General features: G+C 38.6%; 1 protein-coding gene and 2 non-coding genes across 5 annotated transcripts in view; 2 read left to right on the forward strand and 1 right to left on the reverse strand.

Annotated features, from left to right (window-relative positions):
- Window positions 1-11,449, reverse strand: part of LOC126298471 (adenosine 3'-phospho 5'-phosphosulfate transporter 1) — a 91,450-nt gene extending 80,001 nt beyond the window's left edge. The window contains exons 1-3 of one of the 3 annotated variants that reach the window (XM_049989803.1): window positions 11,160-11,449; window positions 10,592-10,818; window positions 10,282-10,496 (exon numbers count right to left, since the gene is read on the reverse strand). In XM_049989803.1, the coding sequence (XP_049845760.1) occupies window positions 10,282-10,496; window positions 10,592-10,818; window positions 11,160-11,188 (471 nt within the window). In that variant the 5' untranslated portion in view covers window positions 11,189-11,449. Of the gene's footprint in view, window positions 1-10,281; window positions 10,497-10,591; window positions 10,819-11,159 lie in introns of those variants that run through there. The other 2 variants (XM_049989804.1, XM_049989805.1) reach the window with 2 other exon arrangements.
- Window positions 11,450-13,311: 1,862 nt separating this feature from the next.
- On the forward strand, window positions 13,312-13,386 carry Trnal-caa (transfer RNA leucine (anticodon CAA)). Its single transcript has one exon. It is a non-coding gene; the product is annotated as a tRNA-Leu (tRNA).
- Window positions 13,387-13,611: 225 nt separating this feature from the next.
- Window positions 13,612-13,686, forward strand: Trnal-caa (transfer RNA leucine (anticodon CAA)). The gene has a single exon. It is a non-coding gene; the product is annotated as a tRNA-Leu (tRNA).
- The last annotated feature ends 7,358 nt before the right edge of the window (window positions 13,687-21,044 follow it).

Genomic DNA, 21,044 nt, shown 5'->3' on the forward strand with positions numbered 1-21,044 from the left:
GAGGCATTCTGTGATCACTTCAATATAAGAACTGTCATTTACAGATGAATTCATTCACATGTTAAGCTGTTCATGAGCTATGCATCAAGTTCAAGTGAAGTGTTGGATCAAGTCTTGAACCCAGATAATTATCTTTTTTGGGTTATCACATATGCTAGCCGAGCACACCCCAATCCTAGTTGAGCAAAATTGATTCGAATGACTAATAACAAATGGAGAAAAAATATTATTCATTAAATACACAACCACAATACATTTTCAGTTTGAACTTTCAGTATTAAGACTGAAAAAGTTACTTTGAATTATGGTCTGTGACAATGGTGATCCATTTTCAAGTGAACTACCCTCATGTAAGTTGCTGAAGGTTGCCTATTACCATTCAACGAGTCCTTACTTCATTTACGCATCTTGTTCGCTACAAACACAAGGGAACTGCATAATTATATTAATGTGATCCATGTCTGTTACCATTAGCACATCTTCCAACTGTTGACACAGCAAGGAAGGGGAGGAAGTATTTGCAAATGCAGAGTCAGTTGAAACAGGTCATGGTAGAGTGTAACTGCTGAGGCCAATTGCTTGTGAAGCATTTTTATGGCTCATCTGTTACACTGTACAGTAAGTTTACTCATGCTGAACTCAAAAATCAGTTTGAACTCCACAGGGTTTTACTAGGCATGGTCCTATTGAATGTAGTATGTTTTTGCATAACTCTGACTTTTAAACTGATTTACAGGTGGACCAGATGCTCAGCATGGACTACGAACTAAAGCGCAAGTAGGCATTTTTCATGTGATGTCTGGTTTAAACCAAAGCTAAAATTTAGTGTTAAGTGCACTACCGCCAAGCATTTCACATTTATGTACAAATTCAGACACCACAAATTTTCATTTCCTACACCATTTTCCTTATGATGTCAAAAATGATTTGCTCCCCATGCAAAATAATTGTCTCTGAACATCAAAGTTTTGTATAATGACTAACTGTATGGTGTTGCATCTTGTGTGTGGACTATCAGCATCAAGAAACAATAATCCACCAGTTATAGGCTATGCTTGTTATCTCGTGATCTCTTCTGTGTAAACACCTGTTCCAGTGAATAGTGGTGAATTAATACTGGCAATTTATCTGGGAATACTTGTTCACTTCCATTCACTTTAGTATAAAGTAGGCTTTAACAAATCATTGCCATAAATGAAAGCACCAATAAGTGACAGAAAAAAATCATTGAATAACAGGAGATTGGACTTCAGTCCTTTTGATTTATAGTCTGGTTCTTATCCAATGATCCACACTTCTATAAATAACAGTAATAAGTTATTTATCAAACACAGGCTGCACTAAGCCACAGAAACAAACATTGGATATACGTGAGAGAGTACTAATTCAGAAGTAAACACAGATAATTCAGTGGTAGACTACATTACTCATTAGTTGAAGTTATGAATAATAAATAACAAATAATTATTTATATTCACAGCATTGAATACTGTCTTGTGAATAATTATTTTCAACGGACTTCTTATTCAAATAGTTAGCTACGTAGAAAGTTATTCAAACAATGCCCAACCCTGGCCCTATTTGACTAGCCACAGGAATCTTCCACACTCCACAAAAATATATAACAAATTTAACCCATTTATTCGCTTGTGAGGCAGCCTGAGGCAGTACAACTGCCCTGCCGAAAAAAGCAGATTTCTGGATTCATAATTTGTACCACATAAGCAACACAGAATGCAAGAATTCCACCTCAAATTTAGTTGTTCATAGTGTTTGGCAGATCCCATCAAGGTGGTGGTCTTACAGGATGTAGGAGGATTTATTTAAGTTATATATTAACAAACGAAGGCAACCTGCACACACTCAACCAGTACACTGACTTAACAATACACTAACATTATATTATTAAAACCATACACACTTAAACCTGCTAAATTTAACTGAGCATTAGAAGGAAGGCAACTGCTCTGGACAAAAGTTGCTTATACCACAGTTGTTTTAAATAGCTGCTTTATATGCTTTACTGTTGTTCAACTGTGTATAAATGCATGGTATTTGTGGTTTTGGAGATGTCAGAAAGAACAGACAACACACATTCATACATAACTGATTTGCCTCAATAGGCAATGAGTCCACAATCTTCAATGCAGATACACATTTACATTTGACCTCCAGTGGGAATCTAACTAAAATTGGCAACTAAGTTGGACATGGACTGCAATATGTTGCGCTAGGTGAGAAAGTGATTTGACCAGGAGTGTGCCAAGACAGTCCGCACATTTGCAATAAACACTGTGTCTAGGTGGTGCAGCGATTAATGCAACTGCCTAGTAAGCAGAAGATACTACGTTCCAGTTGCTGCTGATTCCACAAAAAGTCCTGATGCAGCTGATATTATTAATTACTTCCCTTTCCAACCCCCCCCCCCCCCCTTGCCATCTTCAATTTACACAATACAACTGTGTGGTTATAGTATCCTGTTCAACATTGCCAATGTGTGAAAGTCTCAAGTACCTATTAATAGATCTACATCTACACCGACATACATTTTTCTACATCTATAGCAGGCTGCCATTCATCACACCAGCTACAAACTCTGTCCAACTTATCTTTATCCCCCTATAGTCATTCAAGGATGACACTTCCTCTTACAACACAGTGACCTCAGCAAAACAGCCATAAATTGATGTTCACCCAGTCCGCCAGATTATTTATGTATACAGAGAATATCAGAGCGCCTATCACACTTCCCTGGGGCAGTCTCGACGATACCCTTGTTTCTGATGAACACTCACAATTGAGGACAACACACTGAATGCTTTCCTGAAATCTAGGAATATGGAATCTGCCTGTTGCCCTCCATCCATGGTTTGTAGAATACCATGTGAGAAAAGAGCCAGCTGAGTTTTGCACGAGTGATGCTTTCTAAATCCGTGTCAATCTGTGGAGAGAAGTTTTTCTGCAAGGAACTTTACTATATTCTAACTGAGAATATGTTCAAGAATTCTGCAGCAAACCCATGTTAACAATATTGATTCATAATTACGCAGGTCCATTCTTTTACCTTTATTATATACAGGTGTCACCTGCACTTTTTTCCAGTCACTGAGGACTTTGTCCTGGGGGAGAGATTTGTGATAAATGCAAGCCAAGTAAGGAGCCAATGCCACAATGTACTCTCTGTAAAACTAATCGGGATTCCACCTGGGCCTGGTGACTTATTTGTTTTCAACTCCTTCAGTTGCTTCTCTATGCCACAGATGCCTACTTCTATGTACTCCATGCAGGAGTCTGTCCAATAGTCACACAATGGTACATTTGTACAATCATCCTGCATGAATGGTTTCTTAAACATGCAAATTAAAACTTCAGCTTTACTTTTTCTGTCTCCTGTCACCACACAAGATTGGCCAATGAATGATTAAAGGCCCTCAATCTGCTTAGTGATTTTAGATATGACCATAATTTTCTCAGGTTCTCAGCAAGATCTTTCACTAAGGTAGGATGGTGGAAGTTGATTGCTTTGTCAATTGATCTTCCTACAGATGCATGAATTTCTGATCGTCTTTCATCTGTCAACATTTGTGCATTCTTTTTTGAACTGAAAGTTTAACAACCTCTGTCTCTTCAGCATCTTCTGCATCTGATTATTAAACCATGGACAGTCTTTTCCATCCTTAATCCACTTACTTGGCACATACATTGTTCAGAGCATAATTAACAATCAGTTGAAACTTTGCCCACAATTCCTCTGCATCTATCATATTGCAATTAAATAATGTCCACTCCTTGTCTAGGTAGGATGCTAACAATTGCTCATCTGCTTTTTCTAGCATAAATACTCTCCTAGCCTTCTTGATGAAATTAATTAACTTTAGTAACCATCAACACTTTGTGAGATCATGATCACTAATCCCTGCTTCTATACTGACACTGTCATTAAGGTATGTAGATCTACATCAAATTTACAAATTAAATACTGATAGTAACAAAACAATGACTTCTTGACACTAATAATATTACTACAAACACCACCTGTGTAACATCCACAGTATATTCTATTACATGTGTGAGGCATGGAATGACAAGAAACACTTATGCAAATGAAACAGTTAAATGTCCTTGGTTGGAGTCCTTTTAAGGCACACACATCTATAATACATCTTAAACACTTTGGACAAATTATGCTTCATTAATTTGGGTACTGAATCAAGTGTAATCATCTGGAAACGTCTGCATTATGAAGCTTCCGACCCTAGCTGCACACCATCTTGGTCTTTGCAGATTTCGCAAGGAGCAATTCACAAACACTTAGCACTGAAGAATTGCTCGACACTGAACAAAAGCTGTATGAAAAGCAGTATTGTAGAGTAGACTAAGGATAAACTGAAAGGGGTTAAACTGTTAACAACATACTGCCTTTGTTTTCAGGAGGGCAGAGGTTCTAATCCTCATCTGACCATCCTCATTTAGGTTTTCTGTGGTTTTCCTAAATTACTTCAAGTAGATGCTGGCAGAGTTCCTGTCAGAAGGCCACAGCTGACTGACCCATTCTTGTAAACTCAGCTATAAGCATGTAAATGCCTGTAAAAAGTGGGTGAGGAAATTATAAACCTACCTGGTAAGTTAGGCTTAGCATAAACTGATAGGTTAGATTCAACTACACTTAATGTCCAGGAAAGTAGTTTTTTTTAAAGGAAACAAAGATTCACATTGTAAAACCAACTCAAAATAAGCAAGATTTCATAAATATCTGCACTAGATCCATGAAGATGGCTAGGGAAAATATTAAAGGTCAGAACCAATTTTGCATTAGGAATTTTGTACACAGTTTCTCACCATATGATGTGGTCTAATCTGTTCTGAGAAATATAGCAGGCATAATGATTGCCCTTATAATACAACTTACTTATCAGCTTTCCGATTTAAGATAGACAGATCTCAGTGTTGAAGGTATGAGTGGAAAACATGTAGTTTTAAATGATTTTGCAAACGAGAATATGCTCAATTCATTACGCCTGAGCAAGAAATGGTGTAAGGGAAATTGAATTTCTTTTCCTGTATTAGATGATTTCAGTTAGTTTATAGGTTCAGCAGAGAGCAGGATAATCATTGGGGTTTGTTAATTTATATTAATTAAGTTCTCAGTAGTAGTGTATTAGATCTAGGTTTCTTGTGTACCGAGTTGCACGTTGAAGTGTCAGGTATATATTTCGAGCATTTAAGATTGTTATTGCATCACTTTATGGGTCACCTAATGGTAAGCCACTAGTATTTAAAAATCTTGAGAAATTATTGACTTCTTTTCACTGTTCTCAGTGGAGAAAGTATAGTATAGTATGGTATAGTGATTGGTGGCAACACAAATGAATGTAAATGATTTTAAAAATCTGTTAAGACAATTTGATTTTGGTTTTACTGACCTACAAGAGAGACTACTTGTGTTGAGAATATACTTACAAATGTTAGAAGTTTAATGAGCTCTGATGAAGTCGTTTTTGCTTTCTTAGACTGATTCAGTTTGGGTAGAAATAAGTAGGCCTAATACATAGCCTAAAGAGCTCAAAGTGCCTACACTGGCAATTATAAGATCAATAATATATGACAAAAATGTCTAATTTTATGGTTTCACTCAATAATCATGACTGAAAAGATCTGTTTGACAATAATGTTCAATAGATTTTTTTATGCTTTCTTAAATATTTGTGAGACCAACTTTCCTCAGTACAAATGTAAAGTCAATCTCAACACATGTAACACAAATAAGCATTGACACAGGAACACGGGGTATGCTTTTCAATTAGCCAATATGAAAAACACAGTGTTGACGTATTTAGATTTTTGTGGACTATACAAAACAGATATGGCTAAGCTAAGATACTTTAAGAGCACGAAAGTATTATAAAAATACAGTCAATGAGGCTATAAAACAACATAACTTGTTTAATACAGAGTCATTTCAAAATAAGTGCAAGAAAGCATGTAGTGTAATGAATTCAGTGGCAAAAAGCAAACAAAAGAGACTGTAGCCGTATCACCAAATGAATTTAATAACTTTTGTATACAGCCTATTAACAAAATTTGTGAAAGCACTGATAGGCTCGTGAAACTGTATTTGATATCATAAAATGTCATAATGTAAGCTGTGCACTGAAAGACAAATTTTTGTTCTAAGAAGTAACACCAGAAAAATTTTAGGTCTTCTGATGGTGTAGATACATATGATTAATCTAGACAAATGGTTGTATCATATTTCCCCTTAGTTATTGTATTAATAAATGTTTAAATGAAAGTGTATTTCCAGAGGTTCAAATTAGCAAGAGCTGTGCCCATTTATAAGAAGGGGGAGAGAAGTTGCCCCTCTAGTTATCGCCCAGTATCTCCGACACTGGTTTTATCTAAAGTTTTAGAATATGTCGTCTGTTACCAGTTATGTAGTTATTTGGACCATAATATTCTTTCTGCTGCACACTTTGGCTGTAGAACGTGCAAATCTATTGTTTATGTTAATGACTTTTTGATTAAAAAGGTGCTTCATGCTTATGAAAAGAGAAACTTTGTTCAGGCTACTTTTTGCGACCTTACCAAGTCCTTCGACTGTGTACAGCATGATTCACTTATCAAAAAATTAGTTTACTATGAAATCATTAACAACAATGTAGATGACATTTCTGAATCATTTATTAATAATTGCAAGCAAACTGTCTTGAGAAGGAGAGATCTCAGGTAGCTGAAATTAAATGTGGTATGTCACAAGGTTCGCATTTGGGACCTTTATTATTTAATCTAAAGATAAATTATTTGCCACTTTATATAAACACTCATGCTAGTCTCTCGACTGATGATACCACTTTCTTCAATGTTAGATCAGACTTTGATACCCTTCAAATTGTAACTAACAACATTCAATCGCAAGTATGGTCTGTCAATCTGGTTTCGAACTAATGGATTTTCGCCCAGTGAGAGTAAAACTCAACAAACTGTATTTAGCTTAAGATATCTACCAGTAAATGACTGTTTAGGCAGTGTAAAGTTTTTCAGAATTGCCACAGATAAGAAATTGTCAGGTTGGAGTTGCGTTGTTTGGGGGAAGAGACCAAACAGCGTGGTCATCGGTCTTATCGGATTAGGGGAGGACGTGGAAGGAAGACGGCCATGCCCTGTTAAAGGAACCATCCTGGCATTTGCGTGTAGTGATTTACGGAAATCACAGAACACCTAAATGAGGATGGCTGGACGTGGGATTGAACTGTCGTCCTCCCGAATGCGAGTATAGTGTGCAAACCACTGTGCCACCTCACTTGGTGAATTGTCTTGAGATCCACACACTGAATATATGTCAGTGCCAGGTTGTCTAGAGTGATGTATTTGCTAAGAATTATTTTTTGTAATCACTTTAGCTTATGTAAGATCCACATATTTTGCTGTTTTTCACAATATTATATCCTATGGACTTTTATTTTGGTGTAATAGCACACATGTTCAGCATATTTTGGTGTTTCAAAAGAAAGTTATTAGGATTATCGAAATATCAGAAAAACTTGCCCAGTGCACACCATTGTTTATTGACTTAAAAATATTAACTGTAATAAACTTTATGAAGATAGTATCAGACATGTCCGAAAGAACAGATACCATCTTCATATAATTAAGGCTGACCAGCCATTGACCTCCTTCTGTGGAAATGCACACGTATTGCTCGAACTCTTATGGGACCCGATAAGGTTGTCTGCCGTGAGTAATGGGTAGGGACACTACGAACGTAGTGTGTGGACCTGAAGTTGGGAATATAGGCCTCAAGGGGAGCGTGCAAGGGATATCGCACTATCCTATGTGCCCTCGCTGGCTCAGATGGATAGAGCGTCTGCCATGTAAGCAGGAGATCCCGGGTTCGAGTCCCGCTCAGGGCACACATTTTCAACTGTCCCCCTCGATATATGTCAATGCCTGTAGGCAGCATAGGGTCTTGATTTAACCATCATTTCATTGTAATAAACTTGTATATTTACTCTGCTCTCTTGTATACAAAGACTATCAGAATACCAGCTTAGACAGGATTTGCACTCTAATGGCACTAGAAATAATAGGCATACTGACATACCTTACTGTAGTCTATCTAAATCATCGAATAGCTATGGAGTGGGGGGTTGAAAATGTTCAACAAACTGTCTCTAGAATGGATAGAATTCAACTGATTTAATCACATACGATACAGCTGTTTATCAATTAATCATTATTACTCAGTTAATGAATTTTATGACTGTGAAAATGAGACAACACAGTGGTAATCATTTGGACACTGCACCAGAATTTCTTCAACAGCATTAATGTAAGACACATTCATCAATTTGTTTTAGCTTAAATATTGTACTTCATTGGAAATTTATTGTAATTTAAGGTTTTATGAACTAATATTTTTTGTGTATATACTGTATATTTATATAGAATCGCAACTTGAAGTTATCTACTGCTGTAACAATTGAACAATAATATTGTTTTATTTATTGAATTCATTAAAAATGTCATGTCTACAACAATAATACTCACAGCCCAGACAGTAAGCCTGTCTGATACCACTGCTTGCAGCAACTGCCAAGGATGACTACTTCCATCAGCAAAATAATCCTTTACCAATTACAACAGGAAAGTATCATAAATAACACTGTAATGGCAGCCAGCAGTGGAGTTTATAGAGGTACAACAGTGTCTCTAGTGCCAAAGTTGTGTAGTAGACATTAATTGTCATGATTTCTACAATTCACTACCACAAGTATTGCAATTATACTGCAAAAAGTACATATGATGGAGACATTATATTTAATTCAAATTACACAACTACGGTGGCCATGGTGGTCTTGTGGGTAACACTAGACTTCGGCCCTGAACGTCCTGGGTTCAATTCGGGGCTGGGTCTTGGAAATTCCAGTTCTTTCAGTACTGCCCATTTGCAGCATGCTGTTGATAGAGTGCCAGGGATCTTTTTTTTTTTTTTTTTTTTTTTTCTATAAGCTAGCCAGCATGAAGGGCCTTGCAACTACCTACAGTCAGGCCAATAGGCTGGCCACGGGCTTGTGCCACAAACTATCTTACCCAACTACGACCAAATATATTACAATAGACACACCCCAAGCTCAACTTTGCACAATTTACCCTTTGTAGGAGTGGAAATCAACTTTAACACACGTAGAACACTATTACCGAAGCTTTACATCATCCCAGTGAACAAGAACATAACCTCTGAGGTCTAGTGAACAACATGAGCCAACTGTACATTGTTTGAAGCGCTATTACATACGTTAAGTATGGACTGGGCTGTCTCTGTTTGTATGTTTCAGTTGTAAATGTTGATTTTATATTTTGTTTGTAATATGGGCCTGTATTTTTTTTCTTGTGGTTGGTGGCTTACATTGTATCTTTCAGATTAGTTAACAACTCAATGCAGGGATGACAGATTGATGAAGCACTGGCAGAGATGTGCATCTACAGAAATGGCAACAGCTAGCACCACTAGCACGATAACATTACCAAAATAAAATCTAGTGAACTAACAACACTTTCATGGGAATACACAATTTTGAGCCCAGAATTTTCTCGTTATTAACTCCTTCAAACATATAAAAACTTGAGTGTCTATTAGACATGATAAGGGATGTGCACGCTGTGTTGACAGACTGATCTGCAGCTTATCCCAAGGTAAAGGTTAGATTGAAAGGTAACAGTGTGGTTGAGAGTTGGCAAGGCAGTACTGAAGGCATAAAAAACATGTTAGTCAAACATAAGCTTGATGTGACAAGGCCTTACAAAATGCAGAAAAAAGTTGAATGAAAAGAATACAGAAAAAAATTCTGTAGGCTACCCAGAACAAGTGTATTAAAATGGAAAAGCCTTATTTCAATGGTATTTCTGTATTCAGCCAGACTTACCAAGCCACCCAGTAATTTATAAATTCATCTACAGCTGTGTATATCACTTATTTCAAGTTAGTTTTATCACTGGTCATACGACAACATAATAGCTTTCCACATCTAGATCCTCCAAAATGGGGAAAAGTTAGGATAATGTATTTGCTACATCTATACAAACACCTGATACACAATGGTACCACTCTATGACCTCTGTACACCTACAAAGGCTTTAGAAACAATGGTAGCTTCTCACAATATTCATAGAACATAGATCCCTCATGCTGAATATACTCACAAAGCTACGGCTGGTTAATATCAAGACAGCTACCCTGTCCACATAGGTGAAAGCATAACTATAAACATAAATGAAAATTACCTGAGTCATGACCTTCTCTTGAAGAATTCCCCATGTCAGATATGTAGTCTGAAGTCCCATGAAGCAGAAAACAATTAATAATGTTTCTTGAAGTATGGTGCGTGGTGGCTGAGGAGCATGCGATGCCGACTGACCACTCTGTTTGTTATCTACTCCTAGCAATGGTTCTGGCCCAAGAAAGCACACTTTCACTAATCTCGTTACACAACTATGACCTGGTTTTCAAAAAAAGAAGGATATAAGGAAGATTATCGCTGTGATACACTATGTAACAAACATTTCAGTAGCATATTCTGACAAACAGGCATACCCTCTAGTTCTAAATGTTTACTCCTCTTTACATACATAAAAATAAAAAATCCAGGGACAAACACTGTGGCATACCCAAGAATGTTTAACATCAGTCGTGTAACCCAGTTGTCACTTAAAGTTAAATAAAGACCTGACGGCTCTAATCTTTGCTGATCCATCACTATTAGTGATTTTAGGAACTGTGAAGCTAGATATGAGACAGCAATGGTTGCAGCGAAACACAACCTGTAAAATCAGAATTTCACGATAGTTATTTCCTCAGTAACCAGCAACAACCATTTAGAGTAATGACTAGAAATGAGATACTGATGTGACGTGTAATATAATAGGGTGATTTGTAATGTGTAACATTTAACCGGGTGCTTAAGTATCTAATAATGTAGAAAACGTCGGCACATGGTCAGAAACTGTAACAAAATAGAATTGTGTACTGTATTACCAACACTACATCGCTGGTAACAGGTCTGTAAAAGACGAAATATACACGAAGTCACATAGATTTTCTCATTTCAAGCATTCCTTGGATCTATGTTTACAATTTTAAAAAAATACACTTAGACACTTGCCCTATAGTCAATTCTAGCGGCCGATACATTGTTTCTTTGCCGGTATTGTACTGTAGACGATATTTTGAATTAAAATGACAGAAAACAAAATCTCTGGACACGACGGATCATTAAAACGTTTTGCAAATAAATGCTATGTGTACGCTCACATGACTACATACAAGTTTAACTGTTCGCCGTCCGTCCCTCACTTTGTCAACCACACAACTTACAACACACGTCTCAGATCTCACACACGTAAACCAAACCACAACAAAGCAAACATCACCGCGCAGCCTACAATCAAAGATAGAACCACAATCCAAAAGTCAGAAACATCGACACCTACATGATTGATATATTAATCGATATTTCCAGATCCGGAAATTTACTTGAAATATTTCCTAAATTTTTCAATTATTTCCAGGTCCATAAACTTATCGAAACTTGAATTCAGTTTATATTGTTTTTAATGATTTGAATAATAAAACACTGAAACTGTTTTTAACGATTTAAATAATAAAACAGTGTACTACATACGATTTTGCATGCAGAGTACGACGTATTTCAGAAATTTATTTCTATTTTCAAGTGTTAATTATTTAACTTAGTATTGTATGTGATATCTGCGTATGTGCTCTGCAGAACAACACACACGCACACATCAAATGTAAATACCGAGTCATATTAGACTTCAACGGAATGGAACGGCTGTCACGTCACATCACCGTCAGGTATTGTAAGATTCACTCTAATATGACGTCGATTCATTTAGCGAATTATCGAACAATGAAGACAGAGTGTCAACGCGACATCAGTTCGCTTAGCCCATATCGAACAGTGAAAGAGAAGTTATGCTGTACCATCAGTAATGCAGTAAGTCGCAGTTTACATCTATATCTACATCTACATCCATACTCCGCAAGCCACCTGACGGTGTGTGGCGGAGGGTACCCTGAGTACCTCTATCGGTTTAGTATCGAAACTGAGGAACTAACAACTATAAAGTTTATTAATGGCCAAAGCAAGCTTCATAACGGATGTTCTTTATCAGCTTTGTATAGTAAATTGCTGAAAAATGAAACAAACTTTTATAATATCGACATATATTTGCTATCGAAAGTATATACATACAAACACATAAATAGTATTTAAAAGGGCATATATAAAGCCTGTCTAATCTATCAATAATGTTTTCCCCCTATGTAGCAAATATCGCGACAAACAACTGTGTTTCTCTCCTTCAACAGAACTGATATTTTCACTCAATAATAAACTATTTAATGAAAATTGCTTCATCAATTTAAGTTCTTAATAGTCATTTCACATGGCTGCACTAGCGTATGCGTTTGGCAGATATACAGCACATATCTCCTCCTCCCCCACTTTGTGTCCACCTCTCCTCCCCCCCTGCCCTCTACCACTCTGTCTCTTTCTCCCCTTTTCTTGTCCATGCCCTCCTCCTCTTCCCTCTGTCCACATCCTTCTTTCGCTCGTCTACTGATATCCTCATCCCTCTCTTCTGCACATATCCTCCTTCCCTCCTTCTGTTCATATCGTTCGCTCTCTCCTTCTGTGCATATTCTCCTCCCCTTCCTTTTGCGCATATCCTCCTCCCCCTCCCTCAGTCCTTAACCTTCACCTCTCATCATTTTCTACCTGTCTACTGCCCATCTACTTCTTCCACTGCCGCCCTCTTACCCTTGTGCCACGTAAGTAAAATGTCACGTGATTATTCGAGCATTACTATTTTCTACATCTACATATTGATGACTATGCTTCAATTCACAATTAAGTGCTTGGCAGAGGATTCATCAAACCACTTCCAACTATTTCTCTAGTGTTTCACTCTCAAACAGCACGCAGGAAAACAGAACACTTAAATTTTTCTGCAAGAGCTATGATTCCTCTTACTGATGGGTGTCAAGAAAATATTTTCATACTCTGAGGAGAAAGTTGGGGATCGAAATTTCACCCCAATTCACATATCACATCTGAGACACTCACCCCTCTATTTCGTGGTAATACAAAACGAGCTGCCCTTCTTTGAACTTCTTTAATGTCCTCTGTAAATCCTATCTCCTGCGGATCCCACACCACACAGCAGTATTACAGAAGAAGGTGGACAAGTGTAGTATAAAAAAATAAAGCTGTGAGTACCGGTCGTGAGTCGTGCTTCGGTAGCTCAGTTGGTAGAGCACTTGCCCGCAAAAGGCAAAGGTCCCGAGTTCGAGTCTCGGTCGGGCACACAGTTTTAATCTGCCAGGAAGTTTCATATCAGCGCACACTCCGCTGCAGAGTGAAAATCTCATTCTTGAAACATCCCCCAGGCTGTGGCTAAGCCATGTCTCCACAGTATCCTTTCTTTCAGGAGTGCTAGTTCTGCATGTTTCGCAGAAGAGCTTCTGTAAAGTTTAGAAGGTAGGAGACGGATACTGGCAGAAGTAAAGCTGTGAATACCGGTCGTGAGTCGTGCTTCGGTAGCTCAGTTGGTAGAGCACTTGCCCGCAAAAGGCAAAGGTCCCGAGTTCGAGTCTCGGTCGGGCACACAGTTTTAATCTGCCAGGAAGTTTCATATCAGCGCACACTCCGCTGCAGAGTGAAAATCTCATTCTGGAAACCTCCCCCAGGCTGTGGCTAAGCCATGTCTCCACAGTATCCTTTCTTTCAGGAGTGCTAGTTCTGCATGTTTCGCAGAAGAGCTTCTGTAAAGTTTGGAAGGTAGGAGACGGATACTGGCAGAAGTAAAGCTGTGAGTACCGGTCGTGAGTCGTGCTTCGGTAGCTCAGTTGGTAGAGCACTTGCCCACGAAAGGCAAAGGTCCCGAGTTCGAGTCTCGGTCGGGCACACAGTTTTAATCTGCCAGGAAGTTTCATATCAGCGCACACTCCGCTGCAGAGTGAAAATCTCATTCAAGTGTAGTATAACCAGTCTCTTTAATAGACCCGTTGCATTTTCTCAGGGTTCTGCCAATAAATCGCAGTCTTCGATTTGACTTCTCCACAACATTATCTACATGATCACTGGAATTCAAGTTATGTGTAACTCTAATCGAAAAGTCTTTAGGTGAACTGACAGATTTTAGATTTGTGCTATTTATTATGGGAGCGAAATTTAACGAATTCCCTTTCATACTCACGTGGATGACGTGTTTAAATCATTTTGAAATTGATTTTGATCATCTGATAACTTTACCAGATGGTAAATGACAGTATCATCTGCAAACAGTCTAAGAGTGCTGCTCAGATTGTCTCTTAAATCGTTTATGTAGATCAGAAATATCAGAGGGCCTATAACACTTTCTTGGGAAACACTAGATATTTCTTCCATTTTGCGCCTAAGTTCTTGTGATGAACTTGACTTGAGGAGAAACAGAATCATATCACCTTCTCAGGATGTAGTGAATTAATAAAGGATTTAAAATGTGGTTCATAAGGATGACATTTCTCCTTCATGCCATCTTAGGATGTGGTCAGATTAATAGATAATTCTAAAGTAACTTACTGTGGATGAGATTTTGTGATATATGTAATTAAAAAAAACTTCTTTAAATCTAAAGAAAAGAACATGCAAGATAGAAATTTGAATAGTAGGTTCTTTTTTCTTCACAGGTCTTGAACAGGACCATTGTGTTGGAATGTTTCTACCCTGATAACGAATGGAAAGAAACGGAAAAGTTTTGTGCATCGCTCTCCAAATCTTGTTTGAAGTTCCATTGCTGATCTACGACAACTATGGTGCTAGTTATTTAGTGTATGAAGTATTCAGCAAAGCAAGTATAGGCATTGAATACAGCTGCTGGAAACTTTTCCCAGTTAGGTCTAAGAATGTCGTTGCTGTTTGCTGATGAGCAGTCATTTCCAGAATCGATATTTTTCTTCAAGTCTTACTCCACACCAGTATTTGTTGTTTGCGTATAATGATGTACATGACACAGACTACTGTAAGACATTGGTTACAACATGGACTTGTTGCTGTGTAGTTTCAAAGGTCTTGAAATGGTCTTTATAATTGTTTCATATCATGTCACCTTTTGGAAGTTGATAAGAACTTGTTCTGTATGTTGATCCAGTTCAGTCATTCCCAAATACTTGATCATTATTGGAATGGGAGAGAAATGTTTTATAAGGGTTCAATATGTTTCTGTTATTGTTGATTTCAAGGTATCACCTCTGATGTATCTGGCCTCTCTATAAAGTACATGGCAGTGTAATGAGTGTGGGAATTTGATACAGTCGATTTTTGTAATAATAATTGTGTATGTTGTCTTGAGATATAATGCCTTGGAATGATACTGTGAACTGTTGAGTTCAAATCCACTGTTATTGTATTTTGTGGCAATATTTATAAATGATATATTAAACAGATATTGCTCCCACATATATTGTCTACCAACATGCCACAATCAGGATGCTGTGCACTGTAGTTTTGTGCATTGAAATTATTGTTTCAATATGTTGTACTTATCTTAGAATTAATAATTCGTGTAAATACCTCTTGGAGACAATTGAGGTATCCTGATTTCTGTTCCTGTAGCGTTATATGTAGTGCTTGTACTTTGAGTTCCCAGTTTAGTTTGGTTAAATCTTGAGGGCACAGGGAAATGTACATTCCAAGTTATTGTTTGGTGTCTAGGGGATACAACCAAGGATGATCCATGTGGTCCTTGTTTGATCTTAAAAGTAAAATGGCCGACTTTTTTGCTTTCAATTGGGTACAGCTAGCTTCTTTATACAACATTGTAATTTTCTTTGCTTCCTCTTTGTCATTATCTGACTTTGTTTGCATATTTCTGACAAACCGTTTTGATGACGAAGAGTCGAAAACCTAGTTTAGCTTCATGTGATTTCTGTGAAAGCTATTCTGTTGTTACAGCCTCTTAGGCTATTGACAAAGTGTGTCCCTACTTGAAAGCTCTCTTAATGGATATCTTCTTTTTTAATGTAGCAATTACTATGAATATAGTATGCATTCCCCACATGTAACATTTTATTACATTTGTTGCATAAGGTTCAATCATTGCTTTCGATAGGTAGTCGTATTCAGTCATGTCAGAAGCCTTCTGGAAATTCAGAAAGGGTATGGCTAGATGTGTTGTGTATATCCAAGTTAGGTGTACCAAGAATAAAATATTCCAGTTCTGCAGCTGACGACTTAATGTTACTTTGAAAAAATGTCAGATAATCTTGGAAGCATCTTTGTGCTTAATGCTGTGGTGACCATAAGACTGATCGACTGATTGAGTGCACTGCTACATGTTGTGTGAAGTGATATGTTTCTCTCAGTTAGGTGTTGCTTGTTGTTTCGTAGAGTCATATGTTACTAGCGATCTACTCAAAATTTATAAATCTTTAATTAATCGTTATTGTATTTTACTGTATATTGTCCTGATTTGTAGTTCAGATAGCAGTAAAGCTAAAACCCAACATTGCAATTTAATAATGGAGGCAACATCACCATTGTTACTGACAAAGGGGATACCATCGACACTGCTAACTACAGCACTTAAACAAGGAAACATATCATTCTCTACTCCAGCTGCTTCAACTCTGACTACAAACGTGCTGTCGAGTTTCCACACCAATCTGGATCTGCAAAATGCTTCATCTCCACTAAACACTGGTAATGTGAAACTCCTGCCAGCCTGGCCAACAAAGAGTCAATTGTGGTTTCCTCTTATGGATGGATTTTTCAACAACACCAATTTCACAGTGACTTCGACAAGTATGTATTGGTTTTGGCACAATTAGACAATGATCACGTCAAAAATATTGAGCATGTGCTAATTGAAAAATCGTATAATCGTGTGAAAATCATTTTGACTGAATATTACTCCCTGCCGCAACAGAAACGTTTGAAAAATCTGCTTTCAGCTCAAACTTACATGCAACCGAAACCATCTGAAGAGCTGAGAGAACTGCATTCGTTTGCACGTAAACATCTCTTGACAGAAACTGCATCACATCTAATATGGCTTAACAAACTTCCCACAAAAATACATTCTTTGTTGAAGGCGGATAATAGCCTGCGATCAGCAGACCTAGCGATGAAGGCAGACGAAATGGCTAATTACCTGGAGACCAATGCCAAAACATACATGCTGGACAACGAGGTGCTCCTGGTCCCAGAATACACATGAAAACCTCAGTATATGCTACAGGCGCTGGACCGTGTGACTTCATCAGGAAGATGTCGCAGTAACTACTGGCAAACAGCTCGCACAGTGAAAATCGGTGGCAGTTCACACACAGGTCAGTACCTACAAAGAAAACTTATGTGTACAGAGAGCAAAAATTCGAAGTCAGTGCAAGTGCGTCGCATAAAAAGACCAAAAAATATGCAGTGCAAGACAATGTAGAGTGCCATGTAATTACTCAAATGGGAGCGATGGACGTTGGTAGGTGGCCATGCTCATCATGCAGATAAACACCGCCCAGACAACAAAAATAGTACAGTGCAACAACACTACAGTTGCAGCACTAAGACATTGTAACTGGCTGTTTATTACAGACAGAAGTACTGGATACAGATTCCTGGTAGAATCTGGTTCAGGAATTGGTGTTTTGCCATGGCAGCTGTGCTCTGAATCAAAATAAGCCACATGCCATAACTTGGCGATGGTAAACAACACCAGCATTGACACGTGTGAAGAACGGGAGGCTTCGTTACATTTCTACAATACTTTCATGCTGATGTGGACGTTCGTCATGTCTGATGTTTTGCCCAGTCATTGGAACTGACTTTGTAAGATTTTTCAAAGTGATGCCAGATGTGGTTAATGGCTGTTTAGTGAGTGCTGACATAAATAATTTTCCACATGACATGTAGACCATGCTGGTTCGAGAAGTGTGTGCAGCCAACATGGAGATTTCCGTGGCACGTTAACTGGTCAACGAATCTCATTCTTCAAAAAATGCGGACTACACACAAGTGCGAATCGCGAGAAGCAACCCGTTTATTCTGTTACATTATCTGTGACAGGTGAACTATGTGCCATCTCCAGTGACGCTATCTGTGCACTGTTACTGTATGAATTCCCTGCACTAAAAGATGCAGTTCATGCACGGCAAAAACGCTACTATAACACACAGTATAACAAAAAACCATGCCTGGGCAGCTTGAATTTTGCCTTCCATGGCGTCTGCTTCCAGAGAAATTTGAAGCAACACAAAAGGAAATGAACAAAATCTTAGCAGAAGATAGCGATTGGGCCTCTCCACTTTGTATAGAGTAAAAGAAAGATGGCATATGGAGATTATGCGGCGATTACAGACCGTTAAATACCCACCGATTTTAACTTCGCAATTAGCTATGCATCTATATTTAGTGTCGTCGATTGTGCTAAGGTGTTTTGCACAGATTCCTGTGGCCAAGGGACACACGAAGAAAGCAGCTACCAAGACACTATTTGGACTATACCATTACAATTTTTTGTTGTACAGATTAAGAAACACAGTGCAGACGTGGCAGAGATTTATATACCGTATGTTACGTGACGTCCTGCCTGTCATTTGCTATCTTGACGATATTTTGATTTTCTCTGAGTCCTTGCATGGCGGTTTACAACATGTAAGCCAACTCTTTCGATGCCTTGAAGATTTTGACATCCTCATTAATACACAGAAATGTATGTTGGCAAAAGCGGAGATCTCTTTTCTGGACTGCAAGGTCTCCTGCACTGTAGTGGCACAAGTGTAAGAAAAGGTTTCAGTTATTCAAAATGTGCTGCACCCTACTATGTACAGAGGCCTTCGGTGATTTATTGACATGATTAACTTTAACTGTGTCTTTTTACCACAAGCTGCAGTTGTGCAACACCCTGTCGACCTGCTTGTCACCAGCAAAAAAGACTTCTGGCAACGGAAAAATTGAGTGATCTGTGGAAGCATCTCAAGCGTTTGAAGATTTTAAGACAGTACTGTCTAAGGCAACACTACTAACACATCCGAGGCCTAGCGCACTAGTAGGGCGTTTTGTTGATGGCAGGCAGGTAGCAGTGGGCTCTTTCTTACAGCAACAGATCCTCAGATCTTGGCAACCTGTGGCATTTTTCTCCAGGCATCTTGCCGAAGTACAAACTAAATGAAGCGCTACAGATAGAGAACTAGCTATTAAACAATTCTGACACATTTTAGAAGGCCAATACTTTGCAGTATTTACAGACTGTTAACTATTTATTTCTGTTTTACAGTGGCCAACTGAACACATCAGCCTCATCAATACTGACATACAGAATCTGTGACACAATTTACAACGGATGTTCGATACATAAAAGACAAAGACAATACTGTGGTTGACTGTCTTTCTAGAAACATAGTCAGCGCAACAATGGTGGATTGGGCGAAGACTGCAAATAGCCAGCTGTGAGAATCTGTCATACAAGAGTACGGGTGATATCAAAAGAACAAACACTTTCGTCACCTGAAAAGGCAGCACGAATGAGACTGATTCAGCTGAGCGACTTCAACTGCATTTCATTCACAATTCAACATATGATTGGTTAAACAGTTCACTGGCGCTTGCACCTACACAATAACCACCAGTGGCAATGCCTCACTCTGCTCTGCAGCCAGCAACACCTGCTCTGGGAGGCGTAACTTCTGGCCCACGCCCTGCTACACCTACAATGATACACATAGACAGATACAACAAAAGCTAGTTCCCAGATGTCCCAGGTACACCAAGCTATCGCATGGACAGGAAGCAGAAGGACGATGTTGGCCAGCTGACTGGTAATAAAATTGCACTAATTGCCCACATGTGCACTATCGGCCACTCCCTTCTTCCACCCACAATTTCTTCGAGAAAGGTGCACATCCATGTCCCCACTGCGGCAGCCTGCCATGGGCATGTGTCGGACACCTCCCCTAAAGTCCTCGGGGAGAGCAGAAGAAAGATGAAGTGCAACGTGCCGTTATTACAAGCTGCAGCTTCTACAACTTTCTCAAGGGAGTAAAGCTACTGTAGCGACCACAAGATCGACTGAGCGACTAAGCGCAGAGCTAAGTGTTGTGTGAAGTGACAGCTTTATCTCAGTTCACTTTTGATGTTGCCTTGTAAAGTTGTATGTTACTAGTGATCTCCTCAAAGTGTATGAATCTTCAATAAATCGTTATTATGTTTTACCATACATCATTTCCACATTTGTAGTAAGGGTAACAGCACAGCTTAAAACATACAATGCCATGAAGTAGTATACAAGTATGTGAATATTAAGGGGCCATCAAAAAGTTTATGTCTGATAGCGATGCTGCATTGTACGCACAATGAAGCAATTTCGATAGAGTTTATAAGCATCATCATGTAGCTAAGGAATTAGTGTAGAATTTGTGTCTTCCTGATACATGTGTAGGAAATGTGGAAAGGTGAACTATGCCGACATTATTACCAAATGAGTCCAGACAGAATCAACGTGCTGTTATTCTTTTATTGGCTGGCGAAGGACAAACACCGGTAAACATCCATCGAAGAATGAAGAATGATTAAGGGGATGCATGTCTCTCGAAAACCACCACTGTGAAATGGTGCACCAAGTTTCGTGTTGATTGCGATAACACACATTAAGCAGAAGTTATATCAACTCAAGTGAGAGACATTCGAACACGCGCCGTGTATTCCTGATCTCCTCCCACGAAATTACTACGCCTTCGGTACCTTAAAAGAGGTCTTGAAGGGTCGACGATTCCACTTCTTCACGCAGAAGGACACATTGTGTTATCAAACGGGTATCTTCAACCTTTTGCGTTGATAGGATGATTGCCTCAATACTCATAGCCATTTTGTCCGACTGGCATACAGATTTTGGACTGTATGGCCTTCAAACCTAAACTTTTTGGTCGCCCTTAGATTTACGTATTGATTTAGGCAATTCAGTAGTTTGTGCTTGTAGTGGCGTGTCCGCCAAGG

Source organism: Schistocerca gregaria, chromosome X (assembly GCF_023897955.1).
Source record: "Schistocerca gregaria isolate iqSchGreg1 chromosome X, iqSchGreg1.2, whole genome shotgun sequence".
Classification (NCBI taxonomy): domain Eukaryota; kingdom Metazoa; phylum Arthropoda; class Insecta; order Orthoptera; family Acrididae; genus Schistocerca; species Schistocerca gregaria.